Source organism: Archocentrus centrarchus, chromosome 19, assembly GCF_007364275.1.
Source record: "Archocentrus centrarchus isolate MPI-CPG fArcCen1 chromosome 19, fArcCen1, whole genome shotgun sequence".
Lineage (NCBI taxonomy): Eukaryota > Metazoa > Chordata > Actinopteri > Cichliformes > Cichlidae > Archocentrus > Archocentrus centrarchus.
This window is the reverse complement of record NC_044364.1, coordinates 28,831,932-28,857,168: the sequence shown is the minus strand read 5'-3', so window position 1 is coordinate 28,857,168 and position 25,237 is coordinate 28,831,932. Positions and strand designations below refer to the sequence as shown.

General features: G+C 41.0%; 2 protein-coding genes across 2 annotated transcripts; one reads left to right on the top strand and one right to left on the bottom strand.

Annotated features, from left to right (window-relative positions):
• The first annotated feature begins 1,592 nt into the window (after positions 1–1,592).
• On the top strand, positions 1,593–13,542 carry LOC115798620 (kelch domain-containing protein 1-like). The gene is made up of 13 exons (XM_030755524.1): positions 1,593–2,087; positions 2,633–2,703; positions 2,892–3,009; positions 6,442–6,554; positions 6,777–6,867; positions 6,956–7,054; positions 7,614–7,688; positions 9,117–9,175; positions 9,280–9,392; positions 9,650–9,722; positions 9,914–9,998; positions 11,487–11,566; positions 12,524–13,542. The coding sequence occupies exons 1-13, from the start codon at positions 1,986–1,988 to the stop codon at positions 12,642–12,644; spliced, it is 1,200 nt and encodes a 399-aa protein (XP_030611384.1). The 5' UTR covers positions 1,593–1,985; the 3' UTR covers positions 12,645–13,542.
• A 388-nt stretch (positions 13,543–13,930) lies between these two features.
• Positions 13,931–25,107, bottom strand: LOC115798621 (LIM and SH3 domain protein 1-like). Its single transcript, XM_030755525.1, has 7 exons — positions 24,944–25,107; positions 23,821–23,915; positions 22,668–22,752; positions 17,784–17,891; positions 15,524–15,593; positions 15,354–15,442; positions 13,931–14,351 (listed from the first exon to the last, which is right to left on the bottom strand). Exons 1-7 carry the CDS (start codon positions 25,010–25,012, stop codon positions 14,178–14,180), a joined length of 690 nt encoding a protein of 229 aa, XP_030611385.1. The 5' UTR covers positions 25,013–25,107; the 3' UTR covers positions 13,931–14,177.
• Positions 25,108–25,237: the final 130 nt, after the last annotated feature.

Sequence of the window (25,237 nt, the reverse complement as noted above, 5' to 3'; positions counted from 1 at the left end):
TTTTTCACACTCTTATCTCTGTTTTATGTCACTGAGCAGATATCCCTGAAACAGTCATTGGTGGCACACAGCAGTCCTGCAGGCCTTGTGTTTACCAGGGGCCACCAAGTAAAGCAAGAGGCCCTTAAACAGTCTATGGCGCTGGAACGAGGGCCAGAATAAGACAAAGAAGGATTATTTTGAACTGTGAATAATGCAAAGTTACTCCAACTGAGTCCAAGAATAACATGGAGCTTGAAATGTGAATAACTTTTAGGGACATAAAGTTAGGGACATACTGTGGAAGGATATGGATGACCGGGGGAATAATATGTTTTGAAAATATAAATGTAATAATTATTATTATATATTATTTATTATTATAAATATAATAAATGTGATTTACAGTATTTAGACTCCCCTCCAAATGTGTGCTGTGTGAGGAGGGGCAACAGGGGGTGCAGTACTGAACCTGCTGAAAAACTGATTCAGCTCATTGGCTCTGTCCAGGCTGAGCACATTCCTCACTGACGCACCTGTGCGTTGGTTTATGCTTTTGAACCTGATTATATTTCACTTTGTTAGCTGCAGGGTTATTATAGTTAACGAAAACGAACGAAATACCGAAAACTGAAATTGAAAAAACATTGTCGTTAACTGAAATAAATAAAAACTATAATTAAAAGGAAAAAACGATAACTAAATAAAACTGAATTGTGAGTTTACAAAACTAACTAAAACTAACTGAAATTATCGATAAACTGACTTTCATTTACTTGTTTTTTTGGGGGGGTTTTTTTAAGCCTTGTGGATTGATATGAAATCATTGTTTCCGCTCTCCGAGTTTAAGCTGGGAGCGCCACAGGACAACTGTGTGAGTGCGCATGTGCGTGCGCTCACCGCGCTGGTCCGCAAAGTAATGGCTGCGGTCTGCCGAGTCCTGTATGGAGGTTCTTTGAGTACAAACACCTGCACACGACCACAAGGTAATAACACACACAATCCAGCTACACAAGCATAAATGCGGACATGAGGTCGGCAACTTCTGTAGGTTGTGTACAGAGGCCGCAAAGACCCTGCAGGTTTAATTAGCGAGCATCTAACCAAGCTAGCTCCAAAACAGAAGCAGCTTCAGGTGGTGAGAACATCAGGATGCAGCTGGATTTGAGCTTTGACTCCTTCAAAGAGTTTGTTTTTGTTTAACACCACATGTAGGTGTTATTAATCTGCTGCACTGATGCTGAAGTTTATTGTGGAGTTTATTGTAGAATTTATTGAGTTTGGGAGTTCATGTTTTTCTTTGTTTCTCCCTGGTTATGCTCATGTGTGTCCTTAATATTACACACATTTAGCATGTCTTGTGAACAGTTGGTTGTTGACTATATTTCTTTAAACTGTATCTTTTGTCAAGTTTTCATTACACAATAGTCACTTTTGCGCCTTGAATCTTACACCTGATCAGGTATGAAAATACTAAAACTAATACTGAAACTAACTGAAACTAACTAAAACTAAGCATGAAACCAAAAATAAAAACTAATAAAAACGAGCAAAACCACTCTGAAAACTAATTAAAACTAACTGAATTAGAGAAAAAAAAGTAAAAACTAACTAAAACTAAACTATAGTGTAAAATCCAAAACTATTATAACCCTGGTTAGCTGTAAGAAATCAGGTGAAACCTATTAAAGAAATAATCAGTAAAGATCCATTATTCATTACTGAGGTATTCTAAGCATGCACACCTCAGTGGACTGCGGGTTGCTGGCGGAGTAAACTTCCACGAAGCGATCCGCCTGATGGGAGGAGTTAAAAAAAGGCAGCAAGCCTGAAAAACACGTTCCGCAAACCTCCAATCCAGACGGCTCTTTTCTCTGAGCGACAGGGTCGGGTTCCCCGAGCCTCCGCAGCATTCACCCAAAGCTTTAGCTAAAACCTTTCGCCCGTTTTTATTTGAGCGACGCGGAGCTGCTCAGCAGGCGGGAGAGTCAGAGCCCAAGCCCGGGATGGATGCTGCTCAGGGAGGCGCGCCGCTGAGTCCGGCGGAGAGGAGCAGCCACACCGCGTTCATAGAGAACAACACGCTGTATGTGTGGGGAGGTTACCAGGTAAGGAGCTCCGAGGTGTAATTATAGAATCGCTACCTGTGCAGGTGCCTCTGCGAGGAGCAACGTCATGCCAAAAAAAAAGTCACCAGTGACTGCTTCTATGGTAACTCAGTGCATCCATGCGGTGTTTACTTCGTGGAGATTAAATGCTAAGGAAATAACATAGTGAAGTATATCAGTGCGTATATTTATGTGATGAGTAACATGTTGAAATTATGCTTTTGTTGTAACTATGCTTTCATTGGTGCCAGCAGCCCAATAAATCCTACATCATGCTGGATCTGGTATACAGAGAGGTGTAGATTATTTTATCTCCCAAAGCCACTTTTTTAAAAAATGAGGAAGACGCCTCAGGATCAGTGACTGAACCAGCACCTTTGTGAAACAGATTAAAACTTTAGTTTTGGTTCAGTAGTTGAAGCTCAGATATCCTTCTAGGAAACATTAGCTGCAGGGACATGTTTCTAACAGCATCTTGTTTCAGCCACTTTAGTGAACAAAAGGCTTTTTTATCCGTGTGTGACTTTATCTTTGTTTCTTCACAGGTAGTTGCTGGACTGGACATCGTGTTGCCCAGTGATGAGATATGGCTCTGTGATTTAGACAGCGGGATGTGGTAAGATAGGACGGTTTTATCAGCTGAGATGAACGTGTGTCACAGATGGGACAAACTAGATAAAAGAGACTTAGCAGGCTGGAGAAAGAGCACAATCAAACAACAGCCTTCAGGCTGAAAGCCCAAAGATTTACGAGGTCTTACCTTCTTATTGGTTACAGCTGTTTTTTAAAACTTTTATCTTGCAGGGAGCAGATGGAGATGACCGGAGACATCCCACCACACCTGTCGAGCTTCTGCGGTGCTAATATTAACACTAAACTCTACATCTTTGGAGGATATGAAGAAGCTGGGTACTCCAACCAGGTGAGATGCTATTCCAAATCAGAGCTGAGCATCACTTTTGGTGAAAGATAAACTCTTTTTAAGCAAACTTGCCATAGTTCTGCAGTCATATGAAAACCCTCTTTCAGTTCTATGGTTTTACATATCAGGACATAAATAAACTAGTCCTCACCAGATTCTAAAATGATTTAAGCACAATCACAGATGAACAGCAGCACACAGCAGATTACACCTGGTCATCATTTATATAAGCTGAGCCAAAACACAGAAGCAGTGTCTGACAAAATAAAAGTACGCCCCGTGATTCAGGAGCTTGTAGAACCACCTCTAGCAGCAGTAACTTGAAGTAATGTGCATATGAACGAATGAAGGCCTCTCTGTTCATTTATACACAAGTCTTTAAAATGACTACTACTATTTATCACAATAATAATAGAAAGGATATTACTAATAATAACAAAACGGTGCAGGCTTTAACATTTTCATTTAAACATATTCCAGTATTCCTTATCTCATCTTAAATGATCTTAAAATGACTTCTGTCATTGCTCATGTCTTCACTCAGAATCTAATTTCTATGCCACAGATGTTGGAAAATCTGGATTTTTTTCTTTGCAGCGATTTTTCTTGTTCCGGGCTGGCGGATCACGTGCTCCTTGCTTGTCACTTGTTTTCTTCTTTTAATTGTAGTCTCTCTTAGTCTTTTTTCCATATAACTTTGATCTCCAGAGTTTTCCCGAGCCACAGTGAGTGTCTCGGGGGAAATAATATTCAAAACCTCCGTTATTTCAGCTGCAGCCTCTCTCTCCCTTTTTTTAAGCCACCGTCGCTCCGGTTGAAACACTTTGGAAAGCGGTGCCTTTTTCTGGCTCCCTCTCTGGATTTTTTTCACGTTCTTCAGTCAGATTTTCTCCTGCTTTCCTGCATTAATGATGCAGGCTTCTGTCATGCAACATTGTCACCACTTTCTCTGCTTTCTTATCCAGTTTGATTGCAGATTGCACAAACCTAACCTTTAATATACTAACAAATGCAAGATGGTAATTACAAAATAGGCCAGGGACATGGGTAAGAAGGTTTCCATGCAGACATTAGTAAATTGGTTTCAACCAAGTCTATGCCCGGGAGCCTATCCCAGCTGTTATTCGGCAAGAGGCGGGCTTCACCTGAGACTGGTCGCCAGGCTGCTAAAACAGAGGGACAGACAACCATTCACTCTCATTCACATCTACCACCAATTTAGACTCCTTTATTAACCAAACTAACATGCTGGTTCTATTAGTCTAGGTTAGAGACGTCAGCGACAGTTTGTCTTCCACTTTGGTCCAAAACTAGAAAAAACTCGACAACCACCAAATTAAACGTACAAACATTTAACTCTCTTTGTTTTTATTTAAACAGTTTGAATAAAAAATTTTAATTGCAAAAAACAAACAACAAAAAATCATCTTGAGCGAATGATTGCTGAGATGTGCAGTAGTAAGAAAGCAAACAACTCTTCTCCTTTAGCACTTGCATAACTTGCAGAACTAGTTGCCTCCTCATATTAATAGCAGCAGTATGCATGCCTTCCTTTAAAAGCCTTTGTTTCTCTGCCTTCTGCTTTTCCCCAGCTGTAATTCTTTTTGAGTATTATGTCCCAGAGGCACTTTTTGAATAAGTCCTCTGAGGACTGCTTTAAAATGACAGCTCTAAAACTTGTTCACCTTTTTCAAATGCCAGCAGATTTTTGTCTTTTTGGAAAACAGGCTCAGCTGTGCGACTCCAGTGTTGTAATCATGCTCAAGAGGAACAAACTTTGGACCAGTTGTGATGATAGGACTCACTCAGAGCCTGACCGGTTTTTCATTTTTTCTGGTGGCTGTCGCTGATATGGAAGATCAGACAATGTGATTGGACGTGCGCAAAGATTGTCCCGGAGTCACAGGAGGCATCCTGATGTTGTTTTTTCCATCAGACAGCAGCTCGTCTGCACATCACTGTTTAGAGAGGCATAAAGGAGATTCATTTATTTAAAATAATTACATTTTGTCTCCACTGTTTGCCTTTTGTTGAAGTTTGTCTTGTGTATTATTCCAAGCACAGTGTATGTATGTATAGTCCAGAAAAGCTGTTTTGCCAGGCTCATACCAGACTCTGTAGATACTGGAGATCGTCCAGCTCGATCATCTGTCCTGATGAATCTCTGAAGCGTGTGAAAGCACTCTGTAGAGGCAGACTAGTTCACAAAGAATGGCTTTTAATTATGAAAAGGTGCGTGAACGTTGTGGGTTTACATCCCAATAATATGCAAATTTATGGTGAGGAATTTTGTGACTCAGTGTTGACAATAAAATACAAACACAAACAGGAGCTTTCATGAAAAAGTGCTGTAGCATTAAAGCTTACACTCACTGGCCACTTCATTAGTTACTTCTTACTGGTGATGGGTTGGATCCCTTTTTCCCTTCAGACCTGCTTTATCTCTTCATGGCATGAATTCAACAAGGTGCTGGAAACAGTCCTCAGAGGTTTTGGTCCATGCTGACATGATAGCATCACACCGTTGCTGCAGATTTGTTGGCGGCACGTTGTCAGGGCGTGATATTTATTTGTGAATAAGACACTTGAAACACTTTAATTTAAAAAAATTAAGACATTTAATCTATTAAAGAATCAGAAGATATCACATGTACATGTGGGCAAATCTTGTTCAGGGAGACAGGCCTTCCCCGCCAGCTGCCTGTGCTCCCTCCCCAGAAGAGCACTGCTCTAAACCGAATATAACAATTTTAACCCCAACAACATCCATGATGCGAATCCCCCATTCCACCACATCCCAAAGGTGTTCTACTGGATTGAGAGTGCAGGGAACTCATGTTCAAGAAACCAGTTTGAGCTTTGCTATCCTGCTGGAAGCAGCCATCAGAAGATGGCTGTGATCGTAAAGGGATGGACGAGGTCAGCGACAGTACTCAGGTAGGCTGTGGTGCTTCAGTGATGCTCAGTTGGGGCCCAAAGTGTGCCAAGAATTTCTCACACACACTGATACACCACCAGCAGCCTGAACTGTTGAAATGAGGTAGGATGGATCCGTGCTTTCATGTTGTTTATGCCAAGTTTGATTATAGTATCCAAATGCTGCAGCAAAATAAAGACTCATCAGACCCGCCGGTTTTGCAGTCCTCTGTTGTCTGATTTTGGAGAGCCTGCGCAAATTGTAGCCTCGGTTTCCTGTTTTTAGCTAACAGGAGTGGTACCTGCTGTGGTGAGAGGCGTACCTTGGTAATAAAGATAAGTTATTTGAGTTACTCTTGCTGCACCAGCAGCCATTCAGAGTCGCTTAAATCATTTTTCTTCCTCATTCTGATGCTCAGATTGAACCTCAGTAGGTCACCTTGACCAGGCCCAAATGCACTGAGCTGCTGCCATGTGAGTAGCCAGTAAGTGTATATTTCTGTGTTGTGTTTGTAGATGTTCAGCGTTGACCTCACTGAGCCACGCTGCACGTGGAAGAGAGTGACCGACACGAAGGGAACGACCCCCTCACCTCGCAACAAACACTCCTGCTGGGTGCACAGAGACAGGTCGGCCACCACGACGCACACGCGGCCCGTGAAGAACCCCAGCTTCACACCAGCAGCCGCTGTTTGCGTTCCGCCTTCATCTCATCATTTTGTTTGTTTGAGAGATGTTTTCAATGATATTTGAGTTTTCTCCTGATTTTTTTTTTTGTCACAAATGCTTTCAGGTCGTAGTAGTTTCTTTTTTTAATTGATGAAACAACAGCTGTATTTGTCTCTGTGCAGATTAATCTACTTTGGTGGATATGGATGTAAGACCTTGAGGGAGTTACAAAACACATCGTCGTCAAGCTTCGTTTTGGAAGAGATGTCCTGGGTAGATATAATAATTAGCGCAGTAGTTTCCTATTTATTGGTTAATCCTTGTGTTACTGCGTTACCGATGATCCAATTTTTCTTTTCAGTCAAGAGCTGTGAATGAAGTAACGCTGTGCAAGGGGTGGAACAGTGAGGTGAATGTGTTTGACACACTTACTGCTACATGGAGCATGCCGGAGACTCAGGTGAGTAGAACAATAAGATGGTCTTAGTTTTGGACTACAACAAGGCTGAGGATCTGTAAACATGCTAACAGCTGTCTGAGGCTGTATTCAAGCACAGCTGTGCTAAAAGCTAACGTGGGTGTAGTATTTGTAGGATAAAAAATACTTTTTTTATCCCAGAATATGTGAAATGACTGAGTTACAGCCACCGAATAAACGAAAACAATAACACAGAAGTTAAAAATTACGCTAAACAAAGAGCTCAACTAAACAGAAAATACAAAAAATGAAGATCTCAGTAAATCCAAATGTGAAACAGCAAAGATGAATATTCCTCATACACCTCTCACTCCCTATGATGAGTAATATGGACGCATCCCCACAGTGTTCACGCTTTGGAGTCGTGCCTTCGTTCCTGCGCGGGATTATATCACTTACAGTGCAGTCCCCCCATATGACTTCTTACTGCTCAGATTAACATCTCTGTCATCCCCCAAAGTCCCAACACTCTGATATAAAACAATAAAACACAATTTGTGTTTTGCTGAAGTTTATAATAGAAATGTTGTGTTTTGTCCAGGGTTGTGCTCCGTCCCCCAGAGGCTGCCATGCCAGTGCCCTGCTGGGGAACAAAGGTTACATCAGTGGCGGCGTGGTGAGTTCACTTCTCTGAGCTGCTTAACTAAACCATAAACAGCCAAAAGTATGTGGACACCCTCGCACGCAAGCTGTTTTGCATTGGTTGATCTGCTTTTCGTTTCAAGTCGCCCTCAAAGGGAAATTTTAATGCTGAAGTATAATTTTAGACAATACTCTGCCTCCAACTTTGTGGTAACAGTTTGGGGAAGGCCCTTTCCTGTTTCAACATCCCTTTCCTGTTGTGACGTGATGCTGCTCTCAAGCACGGAGACAGATCCTTTATAAAAATGGTTTTCTTTTTTGGTGTGGGAGAATTTGACTGACCTGCACAGAGTCCTGGCCTCAGTCCCATCCACCCTGTCCGGGATGAGGTGGAGGTGAGAGCTTGCTATCTAACAACAGAGTGCAATCACGAATGCAGCTACAGATTAATGCACAACAATATAGATAATATTCTCTTGGCCATGTAGTGTGTTGCAGATTACTATTCCCTCTCATAGCTCTGTAAAAATCATACTTTTATGGAAATAAAATCCCCAAATTTGGCAGATTGCCCTTTTACGTTTATCTCCTTGCACACCTCTGGACCTCTTCCAGCATGGCTGCTGTTTTTAGTTTGCCCCATAAAAGTCCTGTTCTGACCTCAGACTGACTTGTTGGTCATACAGTAAAAAGGATATGACAAAAAAAATGTCAGTAAATCCAGGTTCAGACCTGGATATTTATATTTCAGGAATCTACACACTGTCATGAAAGTACATCATTTTCTTTGTGGCCTCTCAGGAAACATAAACCACTCTCAGAGGAACACTTTTCTACCCAGGATGGTGTCGAAAAGCCACAATAATATCAATGCATAATACCACCAATTAGGGAAAAAGAACAATATTACAGCATTAGTCAATTAAAACCCGCACTATAGATACACCCAGCCAATAATAATATCAGTACACAGTACCATTAATGAGAAAACCAGAAAAAGAAGGCAACTACTTTTGGAAACATAAACTCATAAGATTAAAAAAGGACTTCCTGGTGCCCTTAAAGGCATAAATTTAAGATGTCTTTTCTTTGGATGAAGCTTTTGATTGATCTGATTGATCTTTGTTGCAAAAGACTTCCAGTAACACACAAAATTTGCCTGATGATTTTATGGGCTTAATTGCTAGTTTGGAGTCTCATTCTGTTAATTTAGTGTTAGATTCAGCAAGGAAGATAATCAGTCAGTCAGTTTTCTAATCACCGGGTGACTGTGTCGGTTCATCTTTTATATACAGTCTGAAAAATAGCAGGTCCAAAGCTGCACAAATTTATAAAGTCGTGGACCTTGATTGCGTGATTGCACCTCATATCTGTCTATAAGTACTATAGTAGAGTAATTTACTACCACCTACACCACCTCAAGCAAGAACAATGCCTAAAAAAAATGACTTTACCTTTGCAGGAAGCCACAGAGTTGGACATGTTCTGCTTAGACCTGGAGACCTGGACCTGGACCAAATTGTAAATTTTTCTAAACTCGTGCACACGTACAATAGTTCTAACCTAACAGCATTTGTCCTCAGTGTCTTTATGAGCTCTGTGCTTTTGTTTTGCTTTAAACTCAGTGACATCACCCCACATTTTGCACCTCTGGGCCGCTCTTGGCACACCACGACGGCCACATCAGATGGCACGCTCTTCATGTACGGAGGCTTCAGCACAAACGGAGAAACATTAAGTAAGTCTGAGAACCCAGAGTAAGTATTGATCTCTTGTGGTATAAGATAAAGTGCCATAAGGCATAAAGCAACCACAGACACAGAGAAAATGAAGTGGCTCTTTGTGGTTGTTTTGTGATCTGATTTTTTCCAAAACCAAATATTTACTTACTTGAAACATGAAGCAAATCCCTCCTTGTTTATGAAGTGAATGGTTTGTGAAGGTGAAGCTTCTTGTGGGTCAGTCTTTAGTCTAACATGAGCTTCTTTCTTTTAGATGATGCCTGGCAGTTTAACCCACAAACCAGCGAGTGGACCAAGCTGACACACCCACACAAAGACAAGCCCAGGTAGTTCAAGTCATTTCATGCATGTTAGAATTATATGTTTCTGCTTCATAGTATTATCAGAAATCTCCATTTTATCCATAAAGATTTATTATTTGCAAGAAACTCTGAAAAACTCACTTTCTGTACCAAACCTGACATAAAATGAACATTGTTGTCAAATGAAAGTGATTTCCTCTTTATTTACTCATCAGAGTCTTTCACACAGCGTGCCTGGGGAGGGATAGTGACGTTGTGGTGTTTGGGGGAAGCAGGAGCCTCTGCATCATCATGGACTCGGTATGTGAGAAACGTCGGCCATATTCTGTTTTTCTGTGAGGTCTTATGGGTCAGATGTGCTGTGGTACGACCCTTTCTCTTTGCAGACGTCAGCAAACATCAGCTTTAAAAACTTTTAAAATTCCTCTAATATTTGGAGTTAACTAATTCCAGCACAACCTTTAACCACAAGTGTTACATGAAGGAAGCATAAGTAGTTTATAGGCTCAAAGTATTAACTGCATCTGCACTATGATGTAAGGATTTCACATGTGAAGACAGCACTTAGCAGGCCTTAAAATTACATAAATGCAACAGCAACATAACAACAGCACATGTTATTTATTATCATTATTTATTTAACACACACTAAGTCAAAGTGCACGAGCGGTGTGTGAAAAACTAAACACTGTGCACCTTTACTGCTTCTATAGGAATTAAGCCAGGTGCTGCTAATTAGAAGCACTTAATTAGTAAGTGTGACCACCTCTATAAACACAGAGGTTTGGGCAGTTTGCTGCTCTGGAGCCTTCAGGTGTGTGCTGACACAATGCCAAGGAGGAGAGACATCAGCAGTGATCTCAGAGACGCGACTGTGGCTGCCGATCAGTCTGGACGGGTTAGAAGTCCCTCGTTCTACAGCGAGAAAGATTATTCACAAGAGGAACACATTCAAGACCGCTGCCAATCTTCCCAGGAGTGGACATCCCAGAGAAAATGCAAAAACCTGAGAGCTACATCTCAGACTCAGATGTGGAACTCTGATACTGGCACCAGGTTTCATGCACAAACAGAAAACTGACTTAAATCAGGTGGCTGGAAACACCGGTGCTGATGCTGCACAGAGGAAATGAATCTAGGAGCCAGAGCATGAGCTTAAAGATGAAAAAAAAAAAACCCAAACATTTTGACTTTTTATTCTGGATGTCAGATGCAGAGGTATTTAGAAAACAGTTTCAAGAAAGCCTTACTGTAAGCACCATTTTGTAGAGTTTATAAATTTATAACTGATTTATGTCATATATTAGTTTTCTTTTGTGTTTCATATTTGTATAAGTAAGTTAAAGGGAAATGTATTTCATTTGTAACATTTGGATTTGAGAACATCTGTTAAGAAGATGTATTTTATGTGATTGAACTACAGAGGGCGCAATTCTGTTGTTAAGGCCCATGAAGAATAAAATGTTGTTGTATTTGAAGATGTAGAAGAATAAAGATGGCCGATGGAGCAACACGGTAGTTTTACCGTGCTGCGGCTGAATGTTGTCACACGCGTAAAACCGGCTCTGTATTGGTCATTCAAAGGAAGAGGTTAAATGGAAATTACAGAAGATCGAAAGAAACTATAGATTAGCCTCTACACTTACTCTGATTCAACCTTTGAGCCCAATGTGTCCACAAAATGTTGCTGCATGTAACCTTTTTAGAAAGAAAACATTCAGTTAGTGAAAAAAGATGATCGTTGTTTCATTTATCATCCAAACTCATTGGATTATTTCCTGTTATCAGATGGCTATTCTCAGGCTTCCATCACCTCATCACTGCAAAGACATACTCATCTTTCAGACTCAGCCATACTCCCTCTCCAGGTATGACTCACTTTGCACATCTGAGCACCACATCAGTCAGCTCTGAATGCATATTCGATGTTTAACCAAAGATACAATGTGGCTTTTATACTTTGTTGTTTTAGTGGCTGTCCACATGCATTTCCTGTTACCACTGAAACGTCGTGTACACTGGCAGCATGTTGTTTGCAGGCTGTCTCCATTCACACATGATTAAGCAGCTTTAACCCACAGAGACCCTTTAAACACTTAGAGCTATTTCTGCTCTCGCTGTGAGCTGTGGACCTCTCTGTAGTTGAGCAAGGTGCCAAACTAATAAGCTTTACCTCGGTATTATACATGCAGAGACATAACAATCAAAAGACAGCATCAGAATACTGAAAGGTGATTTAAGTACTTTGAATGGTTGTTGGTGGCAAACATGGTGGCCTGAATATTTCAGAACCTGCAGATCTACTGGGATTACCTGCACAGCTATCTCTATGGTTCACAGAGAATGGTCTAAAAAATAGAAAGTTCTCTGGGGGGAAATGTGTTGTTGATGTCAGAGGAAAATGTCCAGAGAGCTTTGAGCTAATAGGAAGGCAACAATAACTCAAATAGGCACTTGTTACAAATGCAGAAGAGTATCTCTGAATGCACAACACAGAAGCTACACCAGGTGCTGCTCCTGCCAGCTGAGAACAGGAAACTGAGGCTCACATGGCCTCAACAAAACTGGACACCAGAAGATGGGAAGAACTTGTGACATTCAGATGCTATGATCACAGTTTGTGTAAATAAGATGAAAGGATGGATCTATCTATATCAACAGTTCAGGCGGCTGGTGGTGTAATGGTGCACACTTTGGCCCCTTACTACCAACTGAGCATCAGTCAAACACCACATCCTGACCGTGTCCATCCCTCTGTGAAAACCCATCGTCTGACGGCTGCTTCCACCAAACGTTATCCCACACTGTGCTTTGTTCTTCTCCAGGTTGTGTGAGGATCTCATAGGACGAAACTCGGAGCTCTTCAGGATGCAGCTCAGCTGTCTGCCATCAAAGCTACAAAGAAAACTTGAGAAGAGAATGACCTTTTTCTCTGCCGGGTCTTAAAACTGAGAGGATTCTGCGCAGGTCTATCACTGAACTGTTTTCATTTTTATGTTGGGAATATGTTTATAAACAATGGTGCTAAAGATTTTTTGAAACTTGATAACTTAATTTGTAAATGTAATCTTTTTATTTTATTCAATTCAGTGATTTCATGTTGTGCAATCTGTTTAATATTTAATGTTCCAACATCTTGATGTTCATTGAAGGTATTGATGCAACAGTGTGGTGTTTCATCATTTTCAAAGGAAAATGTCTTCAAACGACAATTTTAATGCACTATGAAATGTTTCACTTTTAACCATCAGATGTATAATAGTCTTAATCATATCAAACCTTTGTGGAATGAGATTTAGCATTTTGATACTTGCACAAACTAAGCCTGCAGGATGAGCTCCTCCTCTGACCTGCTTCAGACCTTCTTCTCCTGTGACCCCCGATCCAAAGCCAGTACTTTAACTCTGTAACCAAAGACTCATCTCATTTCTTTGATTCCTCATCTTCTCCTTCCGGTAACCTGAAAATCACTCTCACTGTGCCATATTTAGAGACGCTTCAATCCCAAGCTATACTCAAGGATGCATGGGGTATCCTTTGCTGAAAAGTTTTTATCTTCAAATGCTGGATCCTATCCCAGCTGTCATAGGATGAAGAGCAGGGCGCACCCTGGACTGGTCACCAGTTTGTTGCAGGTCTAATGCAGATCATGGACACTAGATCATGAAAAACAGCAGTTTGTCTTTTGTTGGGCTATAACAAAATCATTTATAATGCAGCTGTCCCGTCATATTGGAGTGACATTGCTTTAAAATGAGGCTCAGCCTGCTGCTTCAACTCTTCTCTCCTCATCTCTGATGGGGACAAAGAGGAATCTTTTAACCTTCAAAGAAATATTTAAAAAATGAGGGACATTCATAAAGTTCAAACTTTTAAGAAACATCATCACTGTGATGTCTAAAACTCAAAAAATATCTGAAACATCTTTTTTGTTTTTATTTCATTTATTCTCTTTGTTTCCGTGACCCACTGGTGTTATTTGGGTGAGAACGCTGCCTCCCACACGCTGCCTGTTCTGTGTGTTACTGCCTGCATTTAGGGAACGCCATTTAAAAAAAATGCACTGGATGACACTGACTCTCAGCTCTGCACGAGATAAATTAAAAAAAGGTAAATGTTACCCAAAATAGATCAAAATGATTATATGAAGTAAATATGTAGATGAATTTATTATGAATGATTTTATTGTGGATTTGTTTCCTCTCGGTTCCTCGCTCCCCCCCCCCCCCCCCCCCGACTTTATTACAGACTTTAACTGTTGGTATCATTATTCTTCATGGAAGTCACAGAAACCATAAGCAGAGCCCCATTGTTTTTAAAAATTACATTAATGAAAAAATGCAAAGCAGAATCAGGCAGGATGCTCTTTAAATGGCATATTTCATTTGCAAAAAGGTGATTTAAAGCCTGATCGCAGGTGCGGACAGCAGCCGGGCAGGAGGCGGACCCCTTAATGTCTGTTGGGCAGGTCTCTTTGTCTCACACGGGTCGGACATAGTTAGCAGGAAGCATGCCCCGCTGCCCCGTGCGCTGGTTTAATCCGAACATCCACCCCTCGTCTATCGGCTCCACGTCTAAGATAAGATCGCCTTCCTGCAGAGAAACTTCATCGGCTTCAGCTGACACGTAGCTGTACATGGCCTGGTAACGCTTCTGAATGAGTGGAAACACACACAGAAAAGATGAACAAACAGAGGCACTCATGCATGCGGACACACTGACACAGTAGATAACATAAAGAGCATACAGAGTCGAACCGGAATCATTTGCATTGAATTTCCCTAAAGGAAAAGCAAACACACATGCCAGCAACTCTTAACTTCTAATCACCTGAGCTTACTGGGCTTATAATTAATTCAAGCTAGACTAACACATAAGGCCAAAACTGAACAAAAACTACTGCTGTACTTTATAATTTCACAGTGTCCATAATCTGTGTTATTCCTGCAGCAGACTGGGAACTTGTCCAGGGTGTTCCCGCCTCTGATCCTGTGACAGCTGGGATAGTATAAACAGGAGAAGATGGATGGATCTCTACAGTCGCCATCACAGCTATTATAAAGGGCTTGAAATCAGTAACACCCAAACCCACTGCTTACAGACTCAAAATGCAAACATAGATACATTCATACGACACATGCAAACACACAGGAACAAACACACTTATAAGATAATTAAAGAACATTTAACAAGCTTGACTAGCAAAGTATGTGGACACCTTTTTTCATGATTTGAAGTAAAGACTTTAGTTTCAGTGTAAAATGATATCTTTAAAAAAAACTGATGTAAAAATCTTATAATTTTGTGTTTTGTCTTATTTTTTTTGTCAACATATCACCCAATCCACACAATCACCTCCATGAAAACCCAGTTTTCTGGTCTGGTGTGGTGGAACAAGCTTCCAAAGAGCTCTGAGCACAGCCCCATCCAACAGTTCTGGTAGAGCTGGAAGCCAGGCCTTATGGCCCAGCATCCACGCTGGACCTTACTAAAGCTCCTGAGGATGAATCAGTCCCTCCAGGTTCAACCTCTCTGGGAAACCCTCCAGGTGACTGGATGGGGTGTTGCAGCAGCGTGAAGACCATTTTAAAAGAGAACAGACACACACGTGTCCACATACTTCTGGGCATATGTGTGCTCATGTACTGTCCTTACCCCTCCACTGTGTGGTGCTACAGCAGCAGTACGCATTTGTCCAGCAGGCTGACTGAATCTTTCAGGGCTGGATGGCTGCTCCTCATAGTCTACACACACACACACACACACAGTTCATGCATATATTTAAAGCTATAGTTACTAAGTTACTGTGCAGGTATCTGCCTCACCTTGTCTATTTTCCGGAGGGGGTGCATCACTTCGAATCTTGCTCTTCTCAAATTCTTCATGGTACTTTATCTGCACACACACACACACACACACACTTTAAATCCATACATCTAGCCTCAGCAAGCCCCCCCTCTGTGAGAAGCAGCTCACCATTTTAGGCAGCATGAGAGATGATGGGTGAGTATCGCAGCCACAAAGGCAGAGAAGAAAGTACCACATCTGTCTGTTGACTTTCACGTGTCTATTTGCAGTAGCTGCAGCTCATTTTATAGGTCAGCCGCAGTCACAGTACTGTGTAGGTCCTCATGTTTACTGATGAATTTTAAGCATTAGTTAGTTTATCTCTATATATAGAACTCTTTCCGTGTGCATGATTGAGCAGAAACAGGTGTGAAAACGTGTAGTGATGATGGAATTACAGTGAAACAGTCACTGATTCTGGTTTTAGCTTCACTGTACATTAAAATAAATGCCCAAACATTTTTCAGCTGCATATCAAGCAGCTGAAAAATGAAGCCAGTGCCTCAGTGTTAAGAACTGAAGTTCCTCTAAGCAAGTCAGTCCCCACAGATTCACGTTAAAATGCCCAAGTTTACAGCATCACACCGCATGTTTACAGCCTGCTACAGAGTTTTTGGCTTTTATGGATAGTTCCCCCTCAAAACAGCTCTATGGGGATGATTATTTAAATTAACTTATTAATCTGGATAATGCAGTTAGGAGCGATGTCACTTTGATTGGCTGGTGTGCAGAAACAGGCTTGTAGCCGAATGCTTTTTGCTGAGCTTCACATCCAGTAATTACAGTCAATGAACCGCTTTACCATGTTTGCCTTCTGGAGCATTTTTACTAGAATTATTAGACAATTTAAATGGCTTACTGTACAGTTTTGTACTGACAGACTCTCCAAGAAGCCTGTTTTGGTGAGTGAATTTCTAGTATTATATTAGTCTTATAGTGACCAATATTTCTGAAGGTCTGTGCATTGCACCAATATGGTTTATGGAGACAGCTTGCTAATAAAGCTGCTTATTAGCTGTTAGCCTTTCAGCATGGCAGTAACACTGAGGTTTCATCATGGTGGCTACATTCATTTTTGATACAGTCTGAACTACAAACAAGTAAATTATAGTGTTTTTAAATATCCATATGTAGCTTATACATGTTCATGAATGATCTATTTTGATGCTATGGTAATAGTTCTTGGCACAGAGGTTATAAAAGATGAGAGGTCTAGAAAGTGAAGTGCCTTAAATCAGCATTGTTCCTAAAGGCCAGCAGAGCTTTCTGTTTCTGAATGAATATACACAGTTTGTTCTTACTGCCTGAAAGCAAATCTTATTTTTAAATATGTTTTTTATTAAGTTGTTTTCTAGTAGAACATGCTCATCATATTCAGTGACAACCACCAAAGTAACTCAAAGGTTCTTGAACTGGAAATGTGCTGAACTTATTGTGTTGTTAGTTTGGTTGGTTGCTCGGGCAGCATGTCCACCAAGAATAACAACAACTCAAATGCTTTCAGAGGAAACTGGATGTTGCTGAAGAACGAGAAGGAGCAGCCTCCTGTGACCTCAAGAAACCTCAGGAGGAGTAAACAGAAGCAGGAATTTCTGGGAACAAAACTGGAGAAACAAGATTTTTTTTTAAAGTAGGAATTAAGGGTTCAGGAATGAGAGAAAGAATGATACAAATACCAGTGGAAAAATAAGACATCGCCCTTTTGACACACAGCTTATCACTCATGATTCCTTTCTACAACTAATGCTCCCATGAGAGAAGAGAAAGATTGTGTGTGTGTGTGTGTGTGTGTGTGTGTGTGTGTGTGTGTGTGGACAGCAGTTCACTCTGTGTCCACAGCTGAGAGACTTTGACCATATAGGGCAGCTGTTCCTCGGTGGATGGAGAGAAATGCCTGTGTGTCTCTGCAGGATTGTACTCTTGACATCGTTTGCTGCTCTCTGCAGCAACATGTTCTCTGCTTTGTGCACCGAAGCCATCAGCAAATCTACAATTCTGACCTGGACTTTGATGTTTTCCTGTTAAAAAATAAACTAAAAGGACTTGTTGAATATCTGCAGACTTGCTGCTTGTATCTGGCCACGACACGCTTCTGGAACAGAAAAGCGTTGTTACAGGGAGATCTGTACCAGATGTTTGAGAGTCAGGGCCAAACATCAAGCAGTTCCCCTAATTTCTGCAAGTACAGAGTGCACTAAATAACAGAATAGTTCTAGTAGGAGGTACGACTGCACTTACATTACTGATCTGGTCCTGTGTCTTCTTCACTCTCTGCATCTCTGGCGTGTCGACCACCACGCTGAAACCTTTCCCCTTGTTCTTTTCAAACTCCTCCTTGTAAAGGGCCTGCAAATTTCAGACTTATTTTAGAGGAATAACTTGAAGTTTAAAGAAAAATGTACTTTCTTGCTAAGATTTATATTAAAAGGTTGATTCCACTCTTTCTGTAAAGCAGGATCGAGCTGTATCTGTTATTAAAATGCAATTTTTTAAAGGATGGTGAAGCCGCTTGAACATTACATTTACAGTTACATTAACTTACAGACATGAGAGTGGTACCAATCTTTTTATCAGTCTCTCAGCATGAAAGCAAATGATCATATTCCCAACAATGCTGAACTCCTCCTTTAAGCTCTAAGTAAGTTAAATGACATTTAATTTGGTTAATCTTGTTATGTATTGAATGCATGCATCATTTTCTCTTTGATATCAGCTAAAAACATGGGAATCAGAGTTTTAAAATGATGCTGCATTCAGTTCCAATATGCATCATTTTACTGCTAAAAAAAGCTCAATACATAACTGTAAAAATCAAATCTGTGTCTTGTAATCACCACGAGGACATTTTTGCATGTGATCCGCCCGTCTGAAGCAGCTTCTACTTAGAATCTACTTGTACAGAGTAACTGTGCTCCAGTAGCAGAGTGAGAGTACTTTCTGGGGTCTAAGCTGTGTTTATGTAATTCTTTGAGGGCTGAAGTGGGAAACCTTTGTGGCAGTTCCCAAAAATGTACATTTTAGTGACACTTGTAAATTGCAGATATGTCTTTAGAGCTTTTCCTCTTTTCTTATTTTGCAGGGAACGACCACGAGTTTGAAATCCAACACAACACACAGCCACAGTTCACCTATCTCCCCATGTTTGTTCTGTTTGTCTTCTTGGATGGGTGTTCTGTTAACTGTAATTTCCCCATTGTGGGATCAATAAGGTATCATCATCATCATCATCATCAACCCAAATGCAGCATTGAATCAAAACCACCAAAGGATGATTAAACACATTTACATGTAGAGAAACACATTTTACAGAAGCCCATGCAGACAAACACAGCACAGTCACATCTCAAACTTCCATAATGTTTTAAAAAGGAGGGAAAAAAGTGATGAACGAGTTGTTATAACTGGAGACGTAATGATAAATGAGGGTGTTGAGTTATGAGAGTATTCGATTTGGACATACATTACTGATCTGGTCCTGTGTCTTCTTCACTCTCTGCATCTCCGGCGTGTCAGCCACCACGCTGAAACCTTCCCCCTGCTCTTTTCAAACTCCTCCTTAAAGAGCGCCGGTAAATTTTCATTCGTCAGCCTTTAGTGTTCATTTGGACGTTTTTAACTTAGACAAAGGGGCTCAGCCCGAGGTTACATACTCAGCCCACAAGTAGATTCTAAGGTTAAACATTTTCACTGCGTTTGAATAAAAAATATACACAAACTCATTCATGCAGTGATTTAAAGGCAAACATTTTTGAACACTGAGGGAAACACTTGCAAACTTATTGAAACCGTGAAAGTAAACCTGAGATCCCCACAAACTCACACAGACATGCAAACATGAGTGAGTCATGTTGGTGCTATGAGGAATATGCTTCCTCAGTGAGAGAGCTCGACTGCAGAGACTTTTATGGTTATAAACAATGAACTCGGCCGGTTAGATGAGTAAAGAGCAGAGGACGGGAGGGGGCCGGGGGGGGGTTTCTGGTGTAAATCTGATGCTGTAACAGCCATGGTGCAATAATTTATGTTGTTTAATTGTTACCCAAAAACGGAGCCACTCTTGGCTGGCTTGTCTTGGTTCATCAGGTGCTTGTTCAAACGAAACAGCTTAAATGAATTTGGAGCAATAAAAAATAATGGTCAAATATTCTTCTTTGTTTCATTATATACTTACATAGTTCATTAAATATCCTAATTCTTATATGTACATCTGTGCATATGCAATCATGCAAAAAGGATTTCATAGCATAGTCCTTTGAAAGCTAAGCACACACTTACTGCTCCCACAGGAATTCGGAGGGTAAGCAGCAACCAGGTACTACTAATCAAATGCACCTGATTAACTCATCAGCAGCAACTGTGAGCACCTCTATAAATCAGAGGCTTTGGTATGTTGCTGGTCTGGAGAACTCAGGTGTGTGTTAATGCAATGCCACATCTTCTCAGGTGTGGATTTCCCAATAAATTCACCCCAAGCAAAAACCCAAAGAGCTACATCTCAGACTCTACAGGCGTCAGTTAGCATGTTGAAGTTCACAACAGTAAAAGTTGACCAATTATGGCTGGTTTGGAAGGGTTGCCAGGAGAAAGCCTCTTCTCTCTAAGAAGAACACGGCGACACAGCTTGAGTTTACAAAGTTCCATCTGAATGAATCACAAGAGCTTTGGAACAAAGTCCTTTAGAAGACAAGACCAAGCTGGAGATGTTTGGCTATAATGCTCATCACTGCATTTGGCAAAAACCAAACGTAACATATCAGCACGTTCATTCATACCTCATACCAACTGTCAAACACAGTGGTGGAGGGGTGATGTTCGGGGTTTGTTAGGCAGCCTCAGGACGAGCACGTCACTGAGTTGACCATGAACTCCTCTGTATACCACAGTGTTATAGAGTCAAATGTGAGACTACTAAAACTTGGTTGAAACTGGTATATATAATTTGATCCCAAGCACAGCAGCAACAGAATGACTGCGAAAGAACAAACTGTGTTGCAGTGGCCCAGTCAAAGTCCACACTCCAACCCAGCTAAAACCCTGTGGCGGGACCTTCAGAGAGCTGTGCATAAACGAATGCCTGCAAGCTTCAGTGAGCTGGGCGGATGTGGGTCACTTCAGTGGCTTCCATCAAACAGGCGTGCTAATATTTACCATGCATGGTTTTTACCTATACCACATGTTGACAAAGAAATGTCTGAAAATAACAAGATGGTGAAAAAGGAAACAGCACAGAAAGTTTGATAGATTTATAGATTATATCAATTAAGCTACAGAAACATCACATTTCTTGATTTACCTCCAGGTTTGATTTTGTGTTTTTAGACTTTACAGTGCTACCCTCTAAGATTTTTTGCCCCACTATGAGACCTTGCAGAGATACAGGATTTAGTTTGCATTGCTCACTCTATTGGAAAACACTGTCCTAATCCACAGAACCTGCACTGGGACTGCTCTTTGTACCTAAATTATTATTTTTTTGGCTCCGCAAAATAAATGTATATGAATCCACTGTTTTGGAGTGAAAATACCAATGTTGAACCAATGAACAAATAAAAACAACACTATCAGCACTATCGTTGCACACTTCAGTTAATCAGTAACATGAGTAATCACTGAGCCTGCAGCCCATTGGTTGTCTGTAAATAAACTTGTGCAATGATTTTAAACATTTTCTTTCATTTTTGAAGCCTTTGCTGATCTTTTCTTATTTTTGGGAATATCATTACTTTGAGTCATTTTTAGAGATTGTATTGTGCATACCAGGGTGATTAGTTCAGCTTAAGTGCTGGCATTATGAATGGGCCCTGGAGGTTGTAAAATTAAATGTGTAAAATTAAGTCATACAGTTTGGTAATGAAGAAGTTTGACACCCCACCCAGGTCATGTTAATGATCTCTGTTAATAGTAGCTCAGTGTAAACAATGACTGAGGTGGACGCTAATTTTGGAGAGCGTGGGCCTTCACGGGTCAAACTTCGGGAAGCGCCCCTCATGTTTCTTTGGACCTAAAAGAGGTCATCCATCAGCTCATGCAGCTACTTTTAAAGCATGACCTCACCTGAAAAATAAACAAAGGTGCAACTGTGCACGTGCAGTGCATGTGTACTTTGTAACTATTTGTTATAAAAGCAATTTCTTGATAAACAGGAAATGTGAACAGGTACAAGGTGACTCAGTGTTCAGTTAACTAAATTTGACTATTACTCTGCAAATTGTGATATTCTGTCTCACAAATACAGGTGATCATGGGTCTGAAGAAAAGTTTCACCTCTGAATGTTGAGTGAGAAGATGATCCTTCAAGTTAAAGCTGTGAAGGAATCTCTTTCATTTAGCGTGACTTGCAGGACTTATCTCTTTAATCAGGTTAGATCAGGTTGGCATGAACAGAGCGATTAGAGTAGAGCTGAAGAGCAGTGATGGCAGGGAAAAAGAGGCCGCGCCCACATTAGAGGCTGAAAGGAGGCCTAATCTGACAGCATTTTAAAAAATGCTCTCAAACCTCTGATCACTTACAAGAGTTCTCAACTAAATGCATTTAAACTTCGTGACTGTCAGATTGGCTCATGTTGTGCAAGTAGAGCCTCCAACGTTTTTATCACACTCGAGCAGCCGTGTCCTTATTTAAGTAACTGATAAAGGATTTGTTTGATTTAATCAAAGGAATCCAATTGTCATGAGTGCAGAGCCAAGATCTGCGTCCTCCTCTCCTGCTGTGATACAGAGCTGAGTGAAGGCGATATATATAGACCTTTTCCACCAATGGGTCGCCGATGCCAGCGCTTAACCTAGAAAAAGCTCCACCTACTTCCACCTTTAAAAAGACTGGTGCCAAAACAGCTGACATCAGCACAGCTCCAAACAACTGCTGTCGCCAAAGCTGGAATCACTGTTCTCGGTGGCGGTGGGAGGAGCCAAGGCAGGAAATTCAGGGCTAATTTTTAATGAAACATGAGCCAAAGCAACAGCCCCCCCCCCCCCCCCCCCCCCCAGCCGTGGTTCTGAAAGGCACCAGAGCAGAAGTGGGCGATCTAGCACTGATACCAACACTGTGCTGACCGATCCACCACGCCATGATGCTGCAGTGAGCTGAGAGAAAACAGACTGAGATGACAGGCCTGGTCTCACCTGACTATTGAGCATGCTCTGTTGTTTGAGACGCAGATTCTCAGGGGTGTCGGTCACTATGGTGAACGAGGTTTTGGGGTAATGCCTAAAAACAAACAGAAGAAATAACATACATGAAGATTCACATTATGCATTCACCCACCCATCTATCCAATTACTCGGGTGAGACCATCATAGACCAGTGTTACCCAAAGTCCTTCTGACAGCCCACCGATGTCACTGGCTGACACGTTTCCTGTTTTGGCTGTTGAGTGGCTCTTTGAGAGCAGAGTCGGGACAACTGTCAGCTTTATTGTTGCAGAATTCTTCCATAAATTTCATCTAAATTCTGGGTTTGTCGAGTGTCTTCTTCTTGTGGCTGTTCGGTGGTTTTGTAGAAGTGCTTCTTGCTTTGTGCTTGGCTGCCTTTCTTTGATTTTGAGAGTTGTTGGCAGATTAAACCGAATAAACTAATTAATTTGCTCATTCTGCAAATCATTTTGAGTTTGTGGCTTATAAATAATACGTGCCAGCGGCAATGGATGAACCAAAGTTACTGTTTAATCACAATCGGACAGCAAAATCCTCATCTCATGTCCAACCTTAGGAATGACTGGAATCACATGGCTCAGTCTGTCTGCTCACACTTCTCTTTTCCAGCTTCCACATGCCGTCTGCAGCCTGTCCTGCTCAGCCAGCTTAACTTCTGCTCATGTTGTGCATTTGTTTATGATGAAACAAGCAAAAACTGGCGATTCGCCTTTCACAGGTCAGAGAACAAAGGGTGTAGTAAATCTTTATAATGCTACATATTAAAACTTTGTGGCCACAGTTGTGTCCTGAATTGATTTTGATTGGCGTTAATGATACTTAATAATAGGCTGTAACCTCAGGGGCTGAAAACTTTGTTGAGGCCTAAAGTTGCTGAGGCCTTTGACTGATAGCTGATAGGCCTCACCTGCACGAAGTGGTGTCACTAAATCAGACCTGGACCTCGTGTTTGACTGCAAACTGGCTGAAACGTTAATGCTGAGGTTTCAAAATGAACGTAACCTCGTCTTTCATCTTTTATATACAGTCTGTTCTCACAGCTGTTTACAGAGGCTCCGATGCTGTCCAGCTATTTCGAGTGTTTGTTTTAGCCATCGGGGTGGTGCGTGCTGTGAACACTCACATACTGCAGTAAGGTTTCTTCTCAAAGCCTTTGTAGCTCGTCATGCTCAAGGCCATCTTGCAGACCTCACAGCTGAAACAACCTTTGTGCCAGTACTGGGAAAAAAAAGATAAGGTTTAAATTATTAGCTTTAGCATTCAGAAGAAAATGAATTTCCGTCCACACCAACTGAGATCTGTGTTAACCTTTTTGATGAAACACTAGTTGAGTCTTACTGACGGCTTAAATTTAATGGTATCATTCTGGAAAAAAAACAAAAAAACGTTTTTTTTCTGAGTGGGAAAATCCCTCGACTCCTCCACATAAGACCACAGCTGTCCTACTAATCTGTTTCTGTTTCTCCCACCGCTTCACTAAAATAGTGCCAATAAGGAACAGTTCCAGATGAAAATGACTATATGAGCAATAATGCTGTAAAATTAGATGCATTTTTAAACCTATGCATATGGATATGCATATAGACTTCACCAGAAACCTTTTTAAAAAAATGCCCTGCAGGAAGGCCTTATTTACCAAAAGAAATCAGGAATTGATAACAGCTCTCTGTAACTCAGGTCACTTTGGTTCGATTAAGTCCTCAAATGGATTAAATTATCTTGATTATAAACAATCTTCATCTGATTCCACTAAAATGCTCAAAGTACATGTTTGAGAAGCCACAGACACACATGCTTATCGTTTATGTAATCTATCCTTTTTTTCTTTTAACATTTGGAGGTTTGTGGTTCATTTTTGGGTGCCAGAGGTTTTTTTTTTCTTGTCAACACTCCTGTGTTTTGTATAAATATGTGTCAGGGTTATGATTTGTACAAACTATGCATCTAGCTAAAGTATCACTTGAGATATGAATGCATAAAAATATTCCAAAACAGTAAGATAAAAAAGAGTTCTGCCCCCTGAGCATATTTTAAAGCATTGTTAAATAGTTTCAAGCAATGCATTTTAGTCAAAAGTGCATTCTCTTTTTTTTGCAACATTAGTGGATAAAACTAATTTACATTTAAAACATGTAGAAAAATGTACAGCAGCAGTTATTCCTTAGAAACACCTGATAAAGTTTCGCACATAATAATGTAAATTAAATTGCATTAAACTGAATGAGGTTAAACTTCTAGCAGCTTACCTTATCAAGGCAGTTTATTTTCTCTGTGGGATAAACTGGTTTATTGCATCTTCCACAGGGCGGATTCATGATGGCAGGAAAATAGAAACTTTACTGGTCCAGTGAAAAGTGTTCAGCAGTGAAGGAGCCGCGGGGTGTGATGGGCAGCTGGTAGTCGGACCGTCCTCCTGCTTGCTTGCAGGAGGAGGAGGAGTCAAGTGTGCAGCATGGAGCCCTTGTGGTGCCTTCATGAGTTGTCGGATATAACAATTTTACTTCTTGTATTTAGGTAGTACATACAAGACAGGCGTCAAA

Coding starts and splice junctions, on each gene's coding strand:
- LOC115798620 (XM_030755524.1), top strand. CDS start 1,986: ATGGATGCTGCTCAGGGAGGCGCGCCGCTGAGTCCGGCGGAGAGGAGC. Junction 2,088..2,632: donor ATGTGTGGGGAGGTTACCAG/GTAAGGAGCTCC, acceptor GTTTCTTCACAG/GTAGTTGCTGGACTGGACAT. Junction 6,555..6,776: donor TGCTGGGTGCACAGAGACAG/GTCGGCCACCAC, acceptor GTCTCTGTGCAG/ATTAATCTACTTTGGTGGAT.
- LOC115798621 (XM_030755525.1), bottom strand. CDS start 25,012: ATGAATCCGCCCTGTGGAAGATGCAATAAACCAGTTTATCCCACAGAG. Junction 23,916..24,943: donor AAATAAACTGCCTTGATAAG/GTAAGCTGCTAG, acceptor TTTTTTTCCCAG/TACTGGCACAAAGGTTGTTT. Junction 15,443..15,523: donor CCCTCCGGAAAATAGACAAG/GTGAGGCAGATA, acceptor GTGTGTGTGTAG/ACTATGAGGAGCAGCCATCC.